At 42.8% G+C, this 18,768-nt stretch overlaps 2 protein-coding genes across 3 annotated transcripts in view; one reads left to right on the top strand and one right to left on the bottom strand.

The window, feature by feature from the left end:
• The first annotated feature begins 5 nt into the window (after window positions 1-5).
• Window positions 6-3,158, top strand: TLNRD1 (talin rod domain containing 1). Of its 2 annotated transcripts, none has more exons than XM_075100521.1 (2): window positions 6-530; window positions 1,016-3,158. In XM_075100521.1, exon 2 carries the CDS (start codon window positions 1,311-1,313, stop codon window positions 2,376-2,378), a length of 1,068 nt encoding a protein of 355 aa, XP_074956622.1. In that variant the 5' UTR covers window positions 6-530; window positions 1,016-1,310; the 3' UTR covers window positions 2,379-3,158. The 2 variants fall into 2 exon arrangements, with proteins under 2 accessions (XP_074956622.1, XP_074956620.1); XM_075100519.1 differs by having other exon boundaries at window positions 925-3,158.
• Window positions 3,159-12,159: 9,001 nt separating this feature from the next.
• The window catches only part of LOC142060388 (uncharacterized), a 38,026-nt gene continuing 31,417 nt past the window's right edge, over window positions 12,160-18,768 (bottom strand). Inside the window, exons 6-8 of the mRNA XM_075100523.1 lie at window positions 15,204-15,296; window positions 14,409-14,505; window positions 12,160-12,493 (exon numbers count right to left, since the gene is read on the bottom strand). Of these exons, the coding sequence (XP_074956624.1) occupies window positions 12,439-12,493; window positions 14,409-14,505; window positions 15,204-15,296 (245 nt within the window). The 3' untranslated portion in view covers window positions 12,160-12,438. The remainder of the gene's footprint in view (window positions 12,494-14,408; window positions 14,506-15,203; window positions 15,297-18,768) is intronic.

Genomic DNA, 18,768 nt, shown 5'->3' with positions numbered 1-18,768 from the left:
TTTCGATAGGCTTAAGTGAGGTTACAGCAAAGGCAACGGGGAGGGGGGAGCCTCCCTCAGAGCCATGCAGCGTCTGGCTGGCAGATCCGCCGCAGCCGCCTCTTCCCAATAGTTTGTCTGAAAGCCTGAGAAAGGCAATTTAAAAGAATTTCCTCCCCCCACCCCGTTTTTTTATATTTTTCTTCCCCCCCCCCCCCCCCCCCCCCCGGGAGTTGGCGACTCGGCCAGAAAACATGGCAGGAGGAGCGCAAGGCCGGGCGGGTCGCAGCATCCGCGGCTGCAGCCCGGAGCCACCACCCTTGTTTGCGGGAAGAGCCTAAGTTGGTGCGGCGGCGGCCACAGCGGGAGCCGAGCGAGGAGGGGCCGGCGGCGCGGAGTCTGCGGGGCCCTGGGCGAAGGGGCATGGACCGCGGCGGCGGCGGGGAGCGAGCTCGGAGCGGCCGCGTGAATGGTCGAGGCAGGAAGGAGTGAGGCAGCGGCAGAAGGAAGGGGAACGGATCCCGCCCGCCCGCCCCCAGCACCCCGATCCGGTGGAGCTTTTTTTTTTCTCTCTCTCCCCCTCCTCCGCTTTCTCTTTTCCCCCCCTTCCGTCCCCTCCCGCGGTGCCCCCCATCCCCGCGGTGCCCCCTCTCCCCCCGGCCCGGCGGCGGGGTGCGCGGCGGGGCTGGGGCGGCGGGCGGGCCACACCCTCCGCGGCGCTTCCTGCGAGCCGGCGGCGCGGGGCCGCGGCGGGCGCGCCGGGGGCGGCACATGGTGCGCAGCCGCCGCCCCTCCGGCCCTTGCGAGCTGCGCCCGGCTGGCGCTGGCCGACCCCAGGAGCCGGGGGCACGGTAGCAACTTGGAGGGCTGCGCCCCTGCCCCCAACTCCCCGCGACTGCTGGGCGTCTCTGAGGTATTCCGTCTGGTAAAGGGAACTTTGCGCAGGATCCCGCAGCCGGGAAGCCGGAGGAGGAGGTGGTGAAGGGAGGGAAGCCGACGTGCGAAAAGGAGGAGAGAAAAAGAATTACATTTTTAGGTAAACGATGCCGGAACGGGGCCCGGGGGCTCCCGGCGAGCGCCGCCCCGCCGCGGGAGCGCCGTAGGAGCGAAGGCTGGCGCCGGAGCGGGGCGGGCGCCCCGGCGGAGCTCGCTCCCCGCAGCAGCGGCAGCCGCGGCGCCCAGAGCCCTTTCTTGCCTCCCGGCGATTAATGGAATGATGTTGCGGAAAAGGCAGAGCGATCCTGCCGGGCTCAGTCGGGACTGCTCGGGCGGCGGTGGCGGAGGCGGTGGCAGCGGGGTAGCGAGCGGCATGCGAGTGCCCCCCCGGCGCTATGGCTAGCGGTGGCTCTGGCAAGTCCAGCAGCGAGGTGTCTGGCGGCGGCATCCCCAGCAGCAGTTCCCTGCAGAGGAAGAAGCTCATCTCTATCTGCGACCACTGCAAGATCAAGATGCAACTGGTGGCTGATCTGCTTCTGCTGTCGAGCGAGACCAGGCCGGTGAACACAGAGAGCCTGTCTGTCTTCGGTGAGTCCTTCGAGAAGTGCAGGGACACGATCATTGCCAGGACCAAAGGACTGTCCATCTTGACCCATGACGTCCAGAGCCAGCTCAATATGGGACGCTTCGGGGAGGTGGGGGAAAGCCTGATGGAGATGGGGGAGCTGGTGGTCTCCCTGACAGAATGCTCTGCCCATGCTGCCTACCTGGCTGCAGTGGAGACTCCGGGGGCCCAGCCTGCTATGCCTGGCTTGGTGGATCGCTACAAGGTGACCCGATGTAGGCATGAGGTGGAGCACGGCTGTGGGGTCTTGAAGACCACCCCTTTGGCAGATATGAGCCCTCAGCTCCTGCTGGAGGTTTCTCAGAACATGTCCAAGAACTTGAAATTCCTGACAGACGCCTGCGTGCTGGCCAGTGAGAAATCCAAGGATAAATTTGCTAAGGAGCAGTTCAAACTCAGTGTCAAATGTATGAGCACCAGCGCCTCTGCCCTCTTGGCGTGTGTCAAGGAGGTCAAGACTTCACCCAGCGAGCTGACGAGGAACCGATGCGTCTTGTTCAGCGGACCTTTGGTGCAGTCTGTCTATGCTCTGGTGGGCTTTGCCACTGAGCCCCAGTTTTTGGGTAAAGCTGCCACCATTAATCCAGAGGGCAAAGCTGTGCAAACTGCTATCCTAGGAGGAGCCATGAGTGTAGTATCTGCTTGTGTGCTCCTGACCCAATGCCTCAGGGATATAGCCCAACACCCCGAAAGTAGCACCAAAATGAGCGATTACAGGGAAAGGTTGAGGAACTCAGCTTGCGCCGTCTCGGATGGTTGCAACCTGTTATCTCAGGCACTAAGAGAAAGATCTTCACCCAGGACTTTACCGCCAGTGAACTCCAATTCTGTGAATTAACCCCCACATCTTCTGTTTAGATCCCAGTCATTGCTAAAGGAAAATAATATCCCACCTCCTCACCCCTTTTTTGTATACCAAAGAATTTGCTTGGATGAGCCCAATCCTTTGATTTCATGTGGTGAAGAAGCAGAACAGCATTTTCAAACTATACGTACTAATAAAGGTAGCCAGTTTTGGCTTCTTTTTATTTTACTTTAACGTCAAGCAAGTATCTGTAGATAAATTTTCCTTTATTCAGCAAGGTCTTCACACAAATGGTAATAACAATTGTTTAAAAGTTTTTTTATATTTGGGGAGGTGGGGGTGTCTTAAAAAAAAAGGAGGAAAAAAAAAAGCTTTAATCGCGCTGGGTGCGGTTTTTAAAGTTTGTCTTGTCTTGTCTTCCGAAATTTCCCTTCTAAATTTTACTGTTCGGTTGTGCAGGAAAAGGTTACCTCAGTTCTCACTCATTTAAAGAAATGAAAAAACCCAACAACACATAGATGATGGATGTAGCTACTATTTTGTTTGTTTTTGTTTTGTATGACTTTTTTATTTTGCATCAAGTGTTAGGTTAGAAGTGCATTTGGTGTGTAGGAGTGGAAGGACTGGAGGTTGTGATTATGTTTTCCATGTGTTGATTTCCAAACTGGGGGAAAAGCTACTGTGAGTGTTTCAACAAACAAACAAAAAATTACACTATAACAAAAGTGATTTTTAATTTTTTTCCAATGTCAGTTTTTATCTTGCATGTACTGGAGTATTTATTTCATCTATTAAAATGTTATGTTTCTCAGATGTCTTTCTGTGAATCTCTTAATACTTGAATAATTGAACAACTAGGCCTGTTTGCATTGTATGTCATTTTCCCCAGGGAATGGGTGGTACAAATGCAACTGTAGTTCTAGACAGCAGCATACAGGCTGCAGTTCAGTTCTTTTATTTTCCTAAATGCTGTCCCTCCCGCAATACCACCCCTCCTCCTCAGGACGCCTCTGACAGAGATACTCTGTAGTTGTATTTATGGAAAGCTGGACAGTGCTGCATGCATCGGGATTGCTCTAGCTGCAGAGCGCTGGCGGCTGCTGCAGCGGGGCATAGGCTGGCTTTGTTTGTCTTTATCAGTATTCTGTGTTATCTTTGAGAAGTTTGTGTATTTTAACTCTTGTAGATGTTGTGGGCCACCTGCGTTAAATTTGTGAGTTACCCTATTAATTTAGTAAGGATTTCTTGAGAAACTGTACCCTGCTGGATAGCCCTGCTTGTTCCGCGTGTCTGCTTAGGAGTGTGAAGGCTTGCCAGAGTGGGCCCTCTGACTCCTCAGAGGTTTGTGCTGGAGCTCCTCAGTACAGATTTCTGTCAAAGTAGTTCTAGTTTGATGGTGCAGATAATGGGGAAAGTTTGGTAACTTTTGAGGCACAGTCCACCTCCAGTTGCATTCCCTGGAAACCGTGAGTGGACCTTAGGGTATACCGCAGTAGTTCCCGTAACTGCAGTGATGATTGTTTTTCAGTCTGGTCTTTGTGGACCTGTGGGGTCCATTGCCTACTATATCTTCCATGAAAGGTAAATAGAAGAGCAGGTCTTCTGGCAAGGACGCTTTGTTTGTCTGCCCAGCTCCGTTGCATAACTGGATTTTTTCTTTATAGGTCTGCAAATTGAACAATGTTGAAAGCTATTGGAGAACGTACCTTAAAAATGTTGTTACCATGGTTTAAACCTTTACTGTACAAATACTGTCATATTTATTCCTTTGAAGAAGTAAACCTTCTGAGCCTGGCTATGGAACAGTCTTGGAGTAGTGAAAGGTCTTCCTTTTATAGCATTATTGTTTCTCTTGCACGTGATGCTTTTACTAAATTTCAAAGGAGAGTAAAACATTACTGGGTAGTGGACAAATACACCCTGCCGAAGGAGACAGAAGCTAAGCTTATATATGCATATCCTCAGGGTTAGGAAAAAAAGAAAATTGACAGTACAGTGGACCCCAGTATTAGGTTTTGTTTATTTTTAAATGAAACTTTCCTGACTTCAGTGAGTTGCATGATTAAGGCTTTTCTTTGTGAAAAATCAGTCCAAGCTGGGGTATGATTTTCTCACTACGTTATCTCAGATGCAGTGTAACCCTAGCAGTATATGCTGCAGAGGTACAGATGTCTGTATCAACGTGGGATAGTATAAAAGTTCTCTCGCTATATTTTCATAAATAAATAAATATATACACATGCTGTTCTAACTTCAACTTAGATGCTTCCACAGGTACTTCCTCAGGGGCTTTCTCGTGTGTGCGCACACACAACGTTTTCCCATCTGGATGGCAGGAACAGCTGTAGCGCTCCAGAGGGATTCATAGGAGGCCAAGGCCATCTACAGGGAGGTCCTGTGCCTCTGTAGTGTTTATGGTTGTCTGCTCAACTATCCTTTCTGTCTCCCTCCCTTGTAGCACATCTCCATGGGAGCCAAGATACCATCCCAATCTACCCTTCCTTCTTTTCCACAGTTGCACTGAGGGGAAGGAGGAAAAAGGGCTTGTAGCAAACGTCATGCTTTCAGGATGTACTATCTTCTGTGGCTGCAGACAGGAGGTGAGGAACTGGCTCCACCCTTCCTTTGCATAGATCCTAGATGGTGCAGAACTTCTGTGGGACGTGTGGAGGTGGTGCTGAGGAGGCTGCAGGGCAGTGCTGCTCGGGCAGGGTATGGGTACTAGGGCGGCATACTCTAGCTCCTTTAGTTCTTTCAAGTTACCGTGACCTACATTGGTGAGGCCTGCTTCCAGATATAAACCAGAGGACTCTGAAGGGCAGCTCTACAGCATGTCTGACAAAAAAATCTAGCGTCCCACTGGCTCTTTTGATGTTCCTACTTAATAATTTTTGGCGCTGCTGAACTAATTAGATTCTCTTTGATTCATTTATACATTATTGAGGTTATATGGATCACAGATCCTTCTTATTACCTCTGCATATGAAAGGCAATATAATATTGATGATGATAGTGCCGATTTTGTTGTGGTAAGACTTTGTTTTAAGCGGTTTAGTGCAATTTTTGTTTTAACAAGGATACTGCAGATTCTTCCCCCCTTTCTGATGATATTTTGAAGTGTGTGCATACATACATAAATATGTATCTTATTTTTCCTTTTTTAACACCGAAGGAAAACAAACTGCTCTAGATCTCCCCTTGCTTTTGAGGTGTGTGGGTTTTATAAAATAAAATGTGAAATGTAGCCAGGCCATGATTTTAGTTAACAGGCTGATTAAAAAAGAAATACATACATAAATAGTAAATTCACCAAAGTAACTTACTATAACATTTTAGAATAACAGTAATTTTAACACCAAAATGTTCAATCATTTCTTTCCAGGGTAGAAGTTGCACAAAGGGAGCCATGCATTCCCTGGCCTCAGCTCAGAGTATCTGTCAAAATCTGTGCTGTTCATATAATTAGCACAGCAAAGTTCAAAAAAAAAAAAAAAAAAAAGCTTTTGATGCAAACAAGTACAACAGTAAATGATTAACATGGAAAAGTCTATGTATACGTATGCACATTGTGGCATATTCTGAGCTGAAAGAGTGTGGTTCCACTACTAAGCATGAACATACGTATATTTTAAATGCTGTAGTGCCACATTTATGAAAACTTAATGTATACTGTGATAATTTATTTGGCATGCATTCCCATAGAATATTAATTCTGGCATAAGACTTTGTTTCAGTAGGTATATTCATGTTGTTCCTTTTACTTTGTACTTTCTGGGACAGAAAAAATACATAATGGACTAGTTTTCAGGGGGCAACTGCAGGCCACATCAAGGTCACTGATTATCACTTGGCGTCATACTGTAGGCCCTTGCTTACACCATTTAGGTCAACAGGGATTATCGCTGTTTCAACATACAAGCATGAGATGTGATTTCTGATCTGGAACCCTGGTGATTTTGACTAAAAAAACCTTAATATTTCGGAGTGCTTATGTATGTTATAGATCTACTATAATAGTGCACTTAATAAAAGGGTTAACTTATTTCTAAACACATTACATAGTGCATGTTTGTAGCCAAAAATAACGCTGTCCCCACCGAAAGAGAATTAAGCTTATTTTTTAAATATAAGAATTTTTTTAACAAGGAAGAAGTTGTCACTTTTGTATTGTCTGTGAGTTTGATGTTACCTTTTGGTTGCTGCTTCATCATACTGAAGTTCATTATTGATTTAATGCAGCAGCTGAGTGTTGGAATTTGAGATTGAAGCAATGTGTTTTCTGATTCTAAAAAAACCCCACACTTCTGTAAGACAACCAGTAAACTAGCAGCAAAATGCTATTGAAAAGCAACTACACTATTTAAGGGAACTTGCAAATGTAAATTCATGTTATTTTTCAAAGCTTAAAAAAAAAAAAAAGACCATGGGTCAGATAATTCCCTTCACTTTTTACCACAGGAAATGATCAAAGTAGCAGAAAATCTGCTCTTTTTGGCCAAACTTCTGTCAAAGACAGAAGGGGTCGAGCCAACACATGGTGTATGCAGCCTTGCAGCAAGAGGGGATGTGGCTGATGGGAAAGGAGGTGGAACCAGAGAAAATCTGTAGGGTAATACCTCCTATTAAACCCACAGGAATTTTCCTATTCTAGATAAAACAGAGGCTGATCCAATAAAGAAAATCTCAAACAACACAACCTTTCTTTCCAGGCTGTTAAACACTTGTGAATGGCGATGTGGGGCTAGGAGCGTTTGGATGCTCTGCGTCAAGCAGCTGTATTGCTGTAGGGAACCAAGGGCCTCTAGGGTTGCCCTTAAGATATGTAGGAAGTACAGGCAAAAATGTGTACCTGCCAGAACAGTTTGGTGGGAAATGAAAGGGTTGGATTATTATTTTTTTCTTCTCTCTTATGCTCTTTCCAGACTTCACGAGCAGAAGCAGATGGTAGGGACCAGTACATTTTATTTCTTTGTTCTTGCTGCCTGTGAAAGGTGCCAGATGGGCAATGACAGATAGAAATTCTCTTCCTGTAGCCCAGGGATAGCAAAAATGCAGAGCTTCAAGGCTGCCCTATCCTCACAGGATCACCATAACTTTTTTTTTTTGGGCCCACTGGTTTCACTGTTTGACTATTTGCCAAAAAACTGACAGAAAATCCCACTGGCAACTTAACAGGCGCATCAAGACCATGAAAATATTTCACATAGGACACCAAACCACCAGCAGTTTTGGATCATTTCACAAACAGGCCAAAAAATATACAGGCTAGGTATGAACTGCAAGGCCAGATCCTTCATGTGAATAACCTGGAAGATTAAATAGTGTCTACTCTGAGAGGTGTTTATTTATTTGGGAATTACGAATTATAAAAATTCTTATATGAGTAGTTCAAAGGTATATTTAATTGGCATAATTAGCAGCAGTAGTCTGAACCGTCTTCTTGATGGACAGCTGTGGATATGGAAGGGCCTCATCAATGACTCAGTGAAGCCTGTGGAATTAAATATTAATATTTTTCACAAACTATGTTAAAATGCTAGTGGTCATCTTGTGTTGCAAAGTGAGGAATTATATGTTGATTTTCATTAATATGAATCTTTTCCTAGAACTGTTTTTATTGTACTAGAGTCCTTTTGAACCTAAGGGGGTTTTTCGTTTTTGTTTTTTTTTTTAAAACCACACAGTGTATGATGCTGTATTCCGACAAAGTCAAAAGCAGCATTTCAAGATTAATGCAGAGATTCCTGGGGTCTTTTGTCAGTTCGCCAGTGTCTTGTTCCTGTTCTAACTTAATTTTTTTATAATTTCCTTTTATGTTAATAAAGGCTTCTTGTGGCTGTAAAAGTTGACGTTGTCTTACTCCATAGACAGCCTGGTTCTTATGTAGATACTATTTAGATTATTTAGAAATCCTGCTGGTTGCCAGATGGAGCTCTTTTGGGTTTTATGTTAAATACTTGGAAAGCTAAATAGCATGATTTTTCTCTCCTCCCTCCCTTCCTCCCCCAACAAAATAAATAAATACTTGAAAAGTGATTACTAACAAGTTGCTTAACTTCAGTTTTAAAATCAAATTAGTTTGAGGTGAAGTGACTGTAAGTATGAGGTACCTCAGAGTAGTCAGGTTTTGGTGGGGTTTGACTTACCTACCAAGATTTTAAACCAACAGTTTTTTTCCAGGTTTCTTTGAGCAGCAGGAGCCTGAACGTTAGTCTGAGGATAGAGAATCCTGAAAAGCATAGAACATGGCCCTGAATCCTGCAGTAGCGTTTCTTACAGGATATGGACTTCAGATGGAAACCCCAAGACGGTCTTAGACTGCAGAGGCTGTTAGGATTGCTGGAAATAAGTTCAAGGGTGTGGTTCAGTGGTATGCTAGGCTGCTGCGAGCCGCTTGTATCCCTGAATTAGTTTAACCAGCCTTCGGGTGACCGAGAGTCTCTGTGGTAGCTCCTGTGTCTCTCGCCTCCCTGCTCTGAACATTTTAGGTGAGCCAGTGAGGAGGGGTGATTTGACATCTGGTTCTCCATTGCCAGCATGGAGCCTTGAGGTTGTTTATAAATCATACCATTGGCACCAGGAGCCTATACAGATGCCTGGGTGGGCTTATAAGGGGGTGGTTTGAAACTGCTTTTACATCCCTGACCTTTGGGGCGCTTTACTCTTCAGCCCATCCAGTTAGTTGAGTTCACAGGGTCTCCATTAGTGCACAGAGCATCAGCAGCTGAGCCAGGCCAGGTCTGGTTGGCCTTTGTCTGGATTTTAGCAACTGTGAGGCTTCGTTTGGTTGAAATTCAGGGAAACTGCTGAGTCTAGGAATGTTCCTCAGAAGAGCAATGCCCGTTGGACACTATGGCATTGATGAACTGAGGGACCTTCTGTTTCAAATTCAGTGTATATACAAGGTGTTCTTCCAGTTTATGCCGAAGGTGCTTGGGATACACTGGGTGTCAATGCTCCACGAATCATAATTCTATTGACATCAATTGCTAAATGGTCAAGACAGTAATTTCGGGCTCCAGGGTTATGTTTTTAAAGTACAGAGTAAAAAAATGCCATTTTCTAGTCAATTTTCTTTTCAGTATGTATTGATTCTATCTGGTTCACATTAAATATAGGAAGTCTCTTGAATTGGTAGACATGCTGTTCAGGTGTACTTTGGCCCCTGTTTGCATTCTGAACATGCATGCTACGGCAAAAAGTGAGAAAAGTCAGGTAGATCTATATGTGCAGTGTGACATATTATAGGCCCTATAGCACTTCTGAATTGGTACGCAGTTAATGACGTTTAAAAATTTACTTTCTGTTTAAAAATCTACTATGCAATCAATCTGTTCTGGCAATGTTAGATTCATAGTTCAAAAACTTTATCCCCTTTTATCATCTCAAAGTAGCCATTAGTCTGAAGCTTTTCAATCTCTGGGTCTGGCTTAAAAAACAAAAAGGAAATTGAGCCCTGTATTTCAGTTTTAATATTTTTGAATGCTTTAAAGCTAATGGGTCGACTTATCTTTAAATTACAGAGCATGGAAAAATAGTGGGTGTATTCTTTTTCATGTTGAAATAAGCTATTGTTTCTCTGCTCATAATTAAAAACTCGCTTTTTAGAAACTCACATTGGTCCTAGGCATTGCAAGAAAATCTGTGGGCAAAACCTTCTGCATAAGATTTCCTTAATGCTGACTTCAAGCATGAACTCATTCAGAATCTGTAGTCTTGTCTACCCTTGTAGCTGTCGTACTAGACAGGTTTGTCCCAACAGCCTGTAAATGGAGCTGGTAGCATCCAAACAGGCTGAAGAGCAGTTGTTGAAGTGAGTGGTACAAGATCCAGAGACACGGGTGCTATCTTTGAAACCTCAGAGATATGTGCTGCTGGCTAGGGCACTGCAGGTTGTGGTACTCATGAAGAGTTACAGAGAAATATAGAACTGAAAAAAGCTATGAGCAAGAGAGGTTTGTTTCAAAGTGAAGGTGCCATTTATAGTTTTTAAGGAGAAAAAAAAAAACTTGGTCACATTTGTAAGGGGACTTTAGAAATTAGGGGCTTAATTCCCATGGATTTTCAGTGGGAGCTATATGTGTAGATGTTTTGTGGACCTGGTCATTTGTGATGGACTTTGAATGCCTGTAGTTTTAAAATTACAAAACAATAGGATGTTGGGGTAGAGTTTTACTGAAACTCTATAAAGCTAGGAAACTTGCAGCTGAAGTATGAACATGGGCCATAACTTTGCTCTTGCCATCCTGACCTTTGCGTATGGGTTAAAAGCTCTTGTTATCCTTGCATACGCCCTGGCTGGCGAGCAGCCAGAGACCCAACTCTACCTCATTTGTGTCTTATGGTTGCCAGAGGCCAACATTGTGCATCTTACCTTCACATCAGGATAACAGATTTCGCCTCCCTCCCTCTGCTCCTGGTGCAACACCCAGATGTGGAACAAGATCCCTTTGTACTCTGTGCGGGTTATCCTCGTAGAGGATACATAAAGATAGTTCATGCTAATTGAGGTCCAGATCACATTAGAAACACCCCTGTTCTCTCCATATGCAAATTCCAACTACCTCAGTACCACATACATCCTTTCAAAATAGGTCTTGAAGATTTGCCTGTAACCCATATTCCCTGGAACTGTGTTTCACACACAGTTTGTCAAAGAGCTCTAATGCTATTCAGAAGAAAGGCTGATCAGACTTTAGGTATTTATGAGGTGTTTTTAGTCGGGGGGGTGGTGGGTGAGCTGGATACTGGATGAGATGTAGGTGAGTGACTAGCTTAAAGCTGAGGCAGCTCTAGGTGCCAGTTTCCCAACAGAGTAGCGTTTGGGCTTTATGTGGCATTTTCTGTCTCTTAATTAACTATATTGTCCTGCTAACATTGTGTATTGAGTTCATCTGCAACTTTGAGTTCAGTAACAGAAGTAGCATCTGGATTTACGCTGCTCTGTAAAACCTATTTATTGAGGAATCTCCTATAACTTTTCTATATTGGACCCTGAGGCTTCTTTTAAAATTTCTTGTCTTGCCACAGGTGTTTTGTTTATCAAAATTACCTTAATTTTCTCTCCAACTGGAAAACAAACAAACAAACCCCTACCTTTGTATTTATCCAATTCCCTGCTTATCTGCCTTTTATGGACAGTTTCAAGGTAATTAGATGAAAATCACTTTCTTTGAAAAATAATTTTACTCCTAAATTTCAAAGTCATAATCTGAAACTTGTGAGCATTTTGTTTTGTATGTGATTAAAACCACATCTGTTCATTGGGGTAGAACTGAAGAAAAGACATGCTTTTCTGTTGTGGTACATAAGATAACAAAAGGCCAAATGTTCTTCTTTGGTTCGCTTACATGATTGTACCATAGTACACAAAAATGCCTGGCTGCTTCAGTATTGCTGTTTTGGACACTGAGTATCCTTTTGATTACAGTCCCAGCGCTTTGCAGTCACTTGTATTGGGGGGAGGGGAAATCTGTTGAAGGACCCTCTTAGTACATTATAATGTTCTATATTACGTTTGGTTTTGTTTAAGACAAGAAAGCGCAAATCAGAATCATGTGCCAATTCTTCATAAGATCCCACTCATTTGGCAGAGGAATTCCATTAATTACATCTTGTTTTCTGTACTGTGTCATTACAGAAGAGAAAGCACATGCTGCACTTGGAGGGGATGAAATGATTCACTCACCTCTTTGAAGCCTTTTCTGTATTTTTCCCTTTTCCTTTGAAAATAATGGTGGGCTGTAGAAGACTTTCTCTAGATGATAAATATGCTTTGCAAATATACAATGGTGCTCAGAAGCTTGAGTAAAACAGACTTTTAAAAACTAGTAAATTTATTTTATAGAAACATGAAAAAAAAAGTCAAAGTACTTTTTCAAAGCTTTTCCCCAAAGTATTTTTTTAGACGTAGTTTTACCTGGTTTTGTTGTTACGTTCATTTAATATTACTGTTGGACGTATCCTCCCCTATGCGATGATTTTGTAAGATGGACTGATTTCACTTACGGAAGATGCAGTTGCTGACTGGTTTTAGATCCTTTTAAAGGCTGTGAACTGAGATGTTTATGTCCTTCCCCTGTTAGACTGTGTTTCACTGAAGTGATCTGGAGTTCACATGAATCACTGATGTCCAGGGAAAATCACTCCTGTCAAGAGAATAAAGCATAAAGAATGTTCAGAGCATGTCTACAGGAAAATTCTGTAGGATGGGTAACTCTCTTCCAGTGACTCTCTGAACTAGCCTCTCTTCCTCAAGAATATTAATTTAAAATTAATGAGAGTATTTACAGAATTTGAGCTGCCAAAAAAATTGATAGCCTACATGATGCATGAAAGCCTGCCTTCATGTTTTTCTTCTGTTCATAGTGTATCTATCTAAAAATAATAGTTTAACTGTAATTTTATGCCAGAAGTAGTGGGTTTTTTTATCAGTGGGGAGAAGACAAAGTGAAAGCCTCTGTTCTGGTTTTCAGAAGTGGACTACAAAACAATCAATATCCCTTTTGCTCATTAGGAGCTGTGTAACTAAGTTATTCCACTGCTTATTGTACTCTAAAATACCTTTTTACTGGTGATTTGCATTGATATCCAACATTTTTATTTTAGAAAAGCCCTCAGCTTGTTTATGTGCTTCAGTCATATCAACTGTATAGAAACTCTTCCTTGGAACTAAATAATCATGGTTAATGATAGAGTGAAACAATATTAAAATTATTTCTAAGGGGAAACGCTAGCACTTTGCGTAAGTCAGATTGATGCTAAGTTCAACCTAGTAATTTTAAAGGCTGTTGGCGTTTGTAGTACTGTGTTTGAGGACTCTTGCAAACCTGAAGCATGTTATTTTCAAACTGTTTAATTTTATCACCATTCTAGAGTACAGAATTATCTCTTCCAGACCAGGTTATTTGGGAATTAAAGCCTTTAAAATATGCTTAGCAAAAATGATCCAAGTTAGATCTAGTTTGCAGGGTGAGTCCTACCTGCAGATATGAAACCAGGATGTACAGGTTTAGCATGTTGTGAGGGGGGTTGTTGTAAGGCACTATAGTTAAGAACTGCATTACCCGAGATTGGGGTACCTTAGATTTTTCAAAGAAACACAGATTTTTACCTTCCATAAGCAGCCTTTTAAATTTGTTGTTGTGGGTGAAAGCCCCAGAAGGTTTTTATGGTGATCTCACCTCTCTTTAGTCCTTCTCAAATAATTCTTTTTTTTTTTTTTTTTTAAATTTTCTAAATACACAGCAAGTGCCCTGTGCAAATATGACCCATTGATGTTGGTGGCAAATCAGATCCTTTTTTCAGCAGCGATAGAGTTTATATCATGGTTCTCTTCACTGGGTAAATTCTTTGTCTCTAGCATCCTACCTGCACTCTTAGTCATGATGGATGAGCTCTGAAAACAATGTGTAATTTGCCTTGATCTCAGTAAATGGTGTAGCTGTAGGGATTCTTTCAGACAGGTAACGATCAGATGTGGTAGATGCAGGTATGAGGTATACAGGTATAAACACACACACACAAAGGGGACTCCTTCCTAGGACTTGACCTTTCTTCCCCACATGCTTCTCTAAAAAATAGTATGTTTCTTGCCTTCAGAGAGTAGTAAGTACTGTTGGGAAGACAGAGTCTGCTGGAAAGGCAGTTAACCATTAAACAGGGGCCCTGGATAGACAGCAGATCTACCATGTTACTACTAAACACTTATTAAATACTGAGTATTTATTAAATTCCTAAAAAACTGCATCAGAATTAGCAGCTAGCTGAGAACTTCTGCTTGTAAGCAGGGACCTATGTGGAAATATATTTGATAATAATGTAAATGCTTGTCGTCATGCCCTGCCAGTGATTTTGGGTCTCTGCATGTTAGGACTAGGGAAGAATGTGGAAACTTGTTTGGTGAAGAGTATAGATCAGTTCTCAGGAAAGAAAAAGGCTCTTCCAGAGATAGCTTGGATTAAGCTGATACATAGGGAGATGCAGCTCTCTGATAATTAAGGGATTTGTAGAGCACTGTGAGTCACAGTACCTTTTAAGGGGACTTGGGCCAAGAGTACTTACAGTGAACCTTTCTTCTTCATCAGAATGAAAGCTTTATTGTCTACCCCTAGGCTGTTATATATCTTCACCTTTCCATTGGTAGAGGGATCTGCCTTTTCTAAAAACAGAGACAAAAAATAATGGACCTCTTTCCCATGAAGTATGTCCCACCAGTCATCGCTTTCTTGTTGCTGTCTTGGTCCTGAGCATGTGCTGTGTAATACTGTCTAGTGATGCTTTACTTTTGTCTTGCTTTTTGCATTGTCACTCACATATTCCTTAGAGAACATCATCAGACTAGGAGCCATTCCTCACCTCTGTTTCTATTTCTGCTCTAATGCTTCAAAAAAAAATCTCTTGTACTGACTTATAAAACCAGCTGGAGCTGCAACATCACTCCATTTTAAGCTCTGAATTGTGTTAGCCATTACATTGGTTCCACATGATGCTTGGGTGGAGACATCAGTTAAAATTCCCAACACAGCCAGTCAGGCCAGGAATTGCAGCTCTGTGTAACTGGTGGTGACTTTCTCAGTCTTGATTACATTATGCTAGAAAAGAGGATTGTTCCCAGAGCAATTTACCAGGAGGGAAAAATGGAAATGCTGTTCAAGGATGACCTTCCCCCCCAGTGATCTATTTGGCTGGTGTCTGTTACTGCTAAGCTTCTCTGTCATGGGTTTTGCAGTAGTCTGGTGCTTTGTCATTGCTACTAAGTGGAAAACTCCTGAGCTCACTAGCAGTTTGTGAGGTGTTTGGGTAATGGCAGATGGATTTATGAATGCAACTGTAGAACAAAGTACTCATCAAGGTTACCTGAAATAAACGTGGGTCCTATTTGAACAGACTTTAAATGCATTGATTCTAAAAATTTCTTCAATCTGAAGTGCTGTGCCTGTGTCCAAGATCCTGAGATAGACAGGAGAGAGGAAAAAGATGATAATTACTTTGCACCACTCCAGCATGGGAGCAGGAAAAGTGTTGTTGCGATTGTCTCCAAGAGAGATGCAGTGCTGTAATCCTGTTTCATTTTCGTATGCAGAACTTGAAAAGATTTTTCCTCGAAATGTGTAATGGGACTGTCAGAAAACAGACCACTCCCCTTCCCAGTAGTTTCCTGCTGAAGTCATTTAAGGCCTCTCACAGCTTTCATTTGTGTAGGCACTGAGAACTCATGGGCCAAGATTTTTTTTTTTTCAAATGGAACACAAGCAAAAATAAAACACTTTCCTAATGACTTTTTTTTAAAAAAAGTTGGAAGTTTCTCTGCATGTGAAGCTGGCTCACCACTTAACCAGTTTCTTGTTTCCGTTCTGTTTCCGTCAATCCCAGTGAAGTGGATTTAGGTGTTTTTCTTGTTTTGGGTACTGCTAAAAGCATGTGTGTGAGCTGCCCAAAGGGGCGGAGAGAGAAGTTGTTCCTTACTTCACTTCTGGGACTGTCTGTTCAGGGCTCTACACAGGAGGTGACTTGGAAAGGCTTGTGAATTCCATTTGCTATGCACTCAGACCTGATGACCACAGTAGGTTGAACATATAAAACCTGCTCTGCAGGCAACAGCCCTAGCACAGTAGCTATTTAAAAAAAATTCCCTTTGTGGAGCTGGCAGATAGCCTGCATTCACAAAGATGGGACATTTTGTTGGTATATATGCCATTTTTAACACAAATTATGAAGGCAATGTGCTTTTAAAAGAACCCACTACTATCCTGAATAAATGGATACTACTCAGCATGCATTTTCTGGTTGGACTCAATTCAAGACTCCCATTCTGAAATGGATAGCTTTTTTGGATTGCATTCACTTGTCTCTCAGACAAATCCGTAGTGTGGATTTGTTCCTTAGATGAATGATACATATTTCATCCGGTTTCTTTCAAGTTGAACTCTGCCTGGCACAGGAATGATAAATGTTTTTTTCTTTCTCCTTCTGTCTAGAAGACCATGTTGTACTGTGAAAGATGAACTTCATTCCCAAGACAGATGAACTGCACTGAGAGGTGGATTTACTGATCCATGTTTGTAATGCTACAGCAGTGCTGTAGGCACCTCATCAGACAGACATACTGTGGTAGTACTGAGCCTTAGTCACATTCCATGTTATCAGCCCTTCTGTAAAGCTTTAATTGGAAGTTACATGTACTTAAAGCCTAGAGGAGTCTTCTCTATAGGGAGTGAATTTTCCTATTTTCTTTTACTATTAGTCTTTGAGGGTAGTGATGTATATACAAGTATTTCAGCCTTTGAGCATGAAGAACTTCTTCATGAAGTTAGTGGGCCATTATAAATTACATTGCATTTAAGAAAAGAAAATGCTAGTACTTAAGTAGGCCACCAGCATGCTATGAATGCAATCCACTGTATTGATATGACATTTAAAGTGTCTATTTTCATTTGCTATGAAATTGTGCATACCTGATGTGCATTTTTTTGGAGTTTCCTTGATCTAGTGGATAGGGAAGCTCAGTGAGATGAGTACAGTCTAAAGAAAAACTTCATGACTGCTTTGAACTAAACTCCCAGTCAGGTCCCAGGATCAAACATGGGACTGATGAGCTAACTGGCATACTTGGAGAAAACTCGAGTTTGCTCCAGGCATCTGAATCTTATCCTGCAGTGCCAGCAGGCTCTGAGCATTACCTGTCCCCATCACCTCCCTACGTCCCATCTGCCCATGTGACAATGCCATATGTTTGAGGCTGGGCAGGCAGGAAGTCCTGTGGCCTTTCTGGTAAGGGCTGACATGGCACTTTAAGATAGTCTGGATTCAGGTTGTCTGCAAGGGCCACCTGGAAAGTAGAAGTTGGGTTGTGCAAGAAAACCTATTTTGAGGAGTGGCCGTCTCAGGTACAATTTCGGCAAACGTCCAGGGCTATAGCCATGGGCCTGTTTGTGCTGAAAACTTACCCAGCGTTTCCTAAACCTTTAGATCCTTACCTACTTGCTAAGGTATTTTTGTTTGTCTGTCTTGTTACTGGCATGCTTCTTGTTGCTTAACTACAGTGTCGGCAAAAGTTCTTGTCATACTGAGAACAAGATTTGAACTGAATCCAAAGACTGGAGCCTGTGCAGCTGTGTAATGGGGAGGAGCTGGTACATGCTTTCAAAGATTTGAAACTATTAAGCATTTATTCAAGGAAATGGCATCTGAAATGCTTTTATTTCTGGTGGTAACTGATGATTTTCACCAAGTACAGCTTTGATTCTTATTATAAACTCTTGTATCTAGAGTCTAAGGCTAGCCAACTCTATTTTTGTGAGTTAGCAATTGTAATTAGAGATGTCTGGTCTATTTTATTGTGATACATATGTACATCACCAGTATATGTTAATAATAGGAAGCATGTAATTCAGAAGCCATGCTGCCAAAATCTGTCTGCTGTTTGGCCCCTTATGTAACAGGCGGCACCAGCCACCAGAAGTCACCGGTGGTGACCTAATGACCAGTCACCTCCTAGTCTTAGTGCAGCAGCATTTTTATACAGAATCCCTTTCTGTGTGTGAGAGCCCTTCTAAGAACCAGCAGCACACATCTGGCTGAGTATCTGAGGCATGCAATGTACAGAGGTGGCAAAAACCTATTCAAGCAGTATAAGCCTTCCTTCCTAACAAGAAAACAGAGTTGCTGGCAGAAAGTGGTAAGAGTGTCAGTGGCTGTTTAGATTAAGGAAGGATTCGGGCGTGTTCAGCGAGGAGGATAATATTTGTTTAGGTTTTCTCTCCTGAGACTAATTTAGTATTTCAAGCACATTTGGGAACCTTTTTTTTCTCCCCAGTGGGCTAAGATTTGAGCTGGACAGTGTGTATCGATCTGAGAGAATGAGACTTAACAATACTTCAGAAAAAGCGATTGCATATCCTATAATGCTAGCTTTGTTTCTTGGTGCCTGTATAGACTCTCTCAGTATTTGTTCGCTGAGTTTTCTTTCAGCTTAAAATACACAAGAAGATGCCTGTTTCAGCCTGTTGGGGCTGACAAAATACTAAAGATAGACAAAACCATAGAGTAAAATGCAGCTGACTGTACAGGGCGTCCCTGTGGGTGCTATATCAGAGGGAACAGCTGGGATCTGCTACTGACAACACTACTAAACCCAGCTTTTTTTCCACCTGACTGTATTCGTAGTGTGCATGCCCTGTCCAGTAAAATGGAGAGCTGAGACTTGTCTCCTTTTCATTCACTGTGGGAAGGTTATTTGGAGCAGCATTGTCTGAGTCACTTTGTCACAAGCTAGTTCAAAAGGCATATGCTATATGTAAAGCTGCTCCAAGAAGATGAGGAGTAGCCACAAAGGGACATACTCGTACAAATCACTCTTCAGAGATCTTGAAACATAAAAACACATAGCTCTGACAGAAGAGGCCAGGACCCTGAAAATAAT

The sequence above is a fragment of the Phalacrocorax aristotelis genome, chromosome 7 (assembly GCF_949628215.1).
Source record: "Phalacrocorax aristotelis chromosome 7, bGulAri2.1, whole genome shotgun sequence".
In the NCBI taxonomy this organism is placed as follows: Eukaryota; Metazoa; Chordata; class Aves; order Suliformes; family Phalacrocoracidae; genus Phalacrocorax; species Phalacrocorax aristotelis.
Note: the sequence above shows the minus strand (reverse complement) of the source record. Positions and strands in the feature narration are given on the sequence as shown.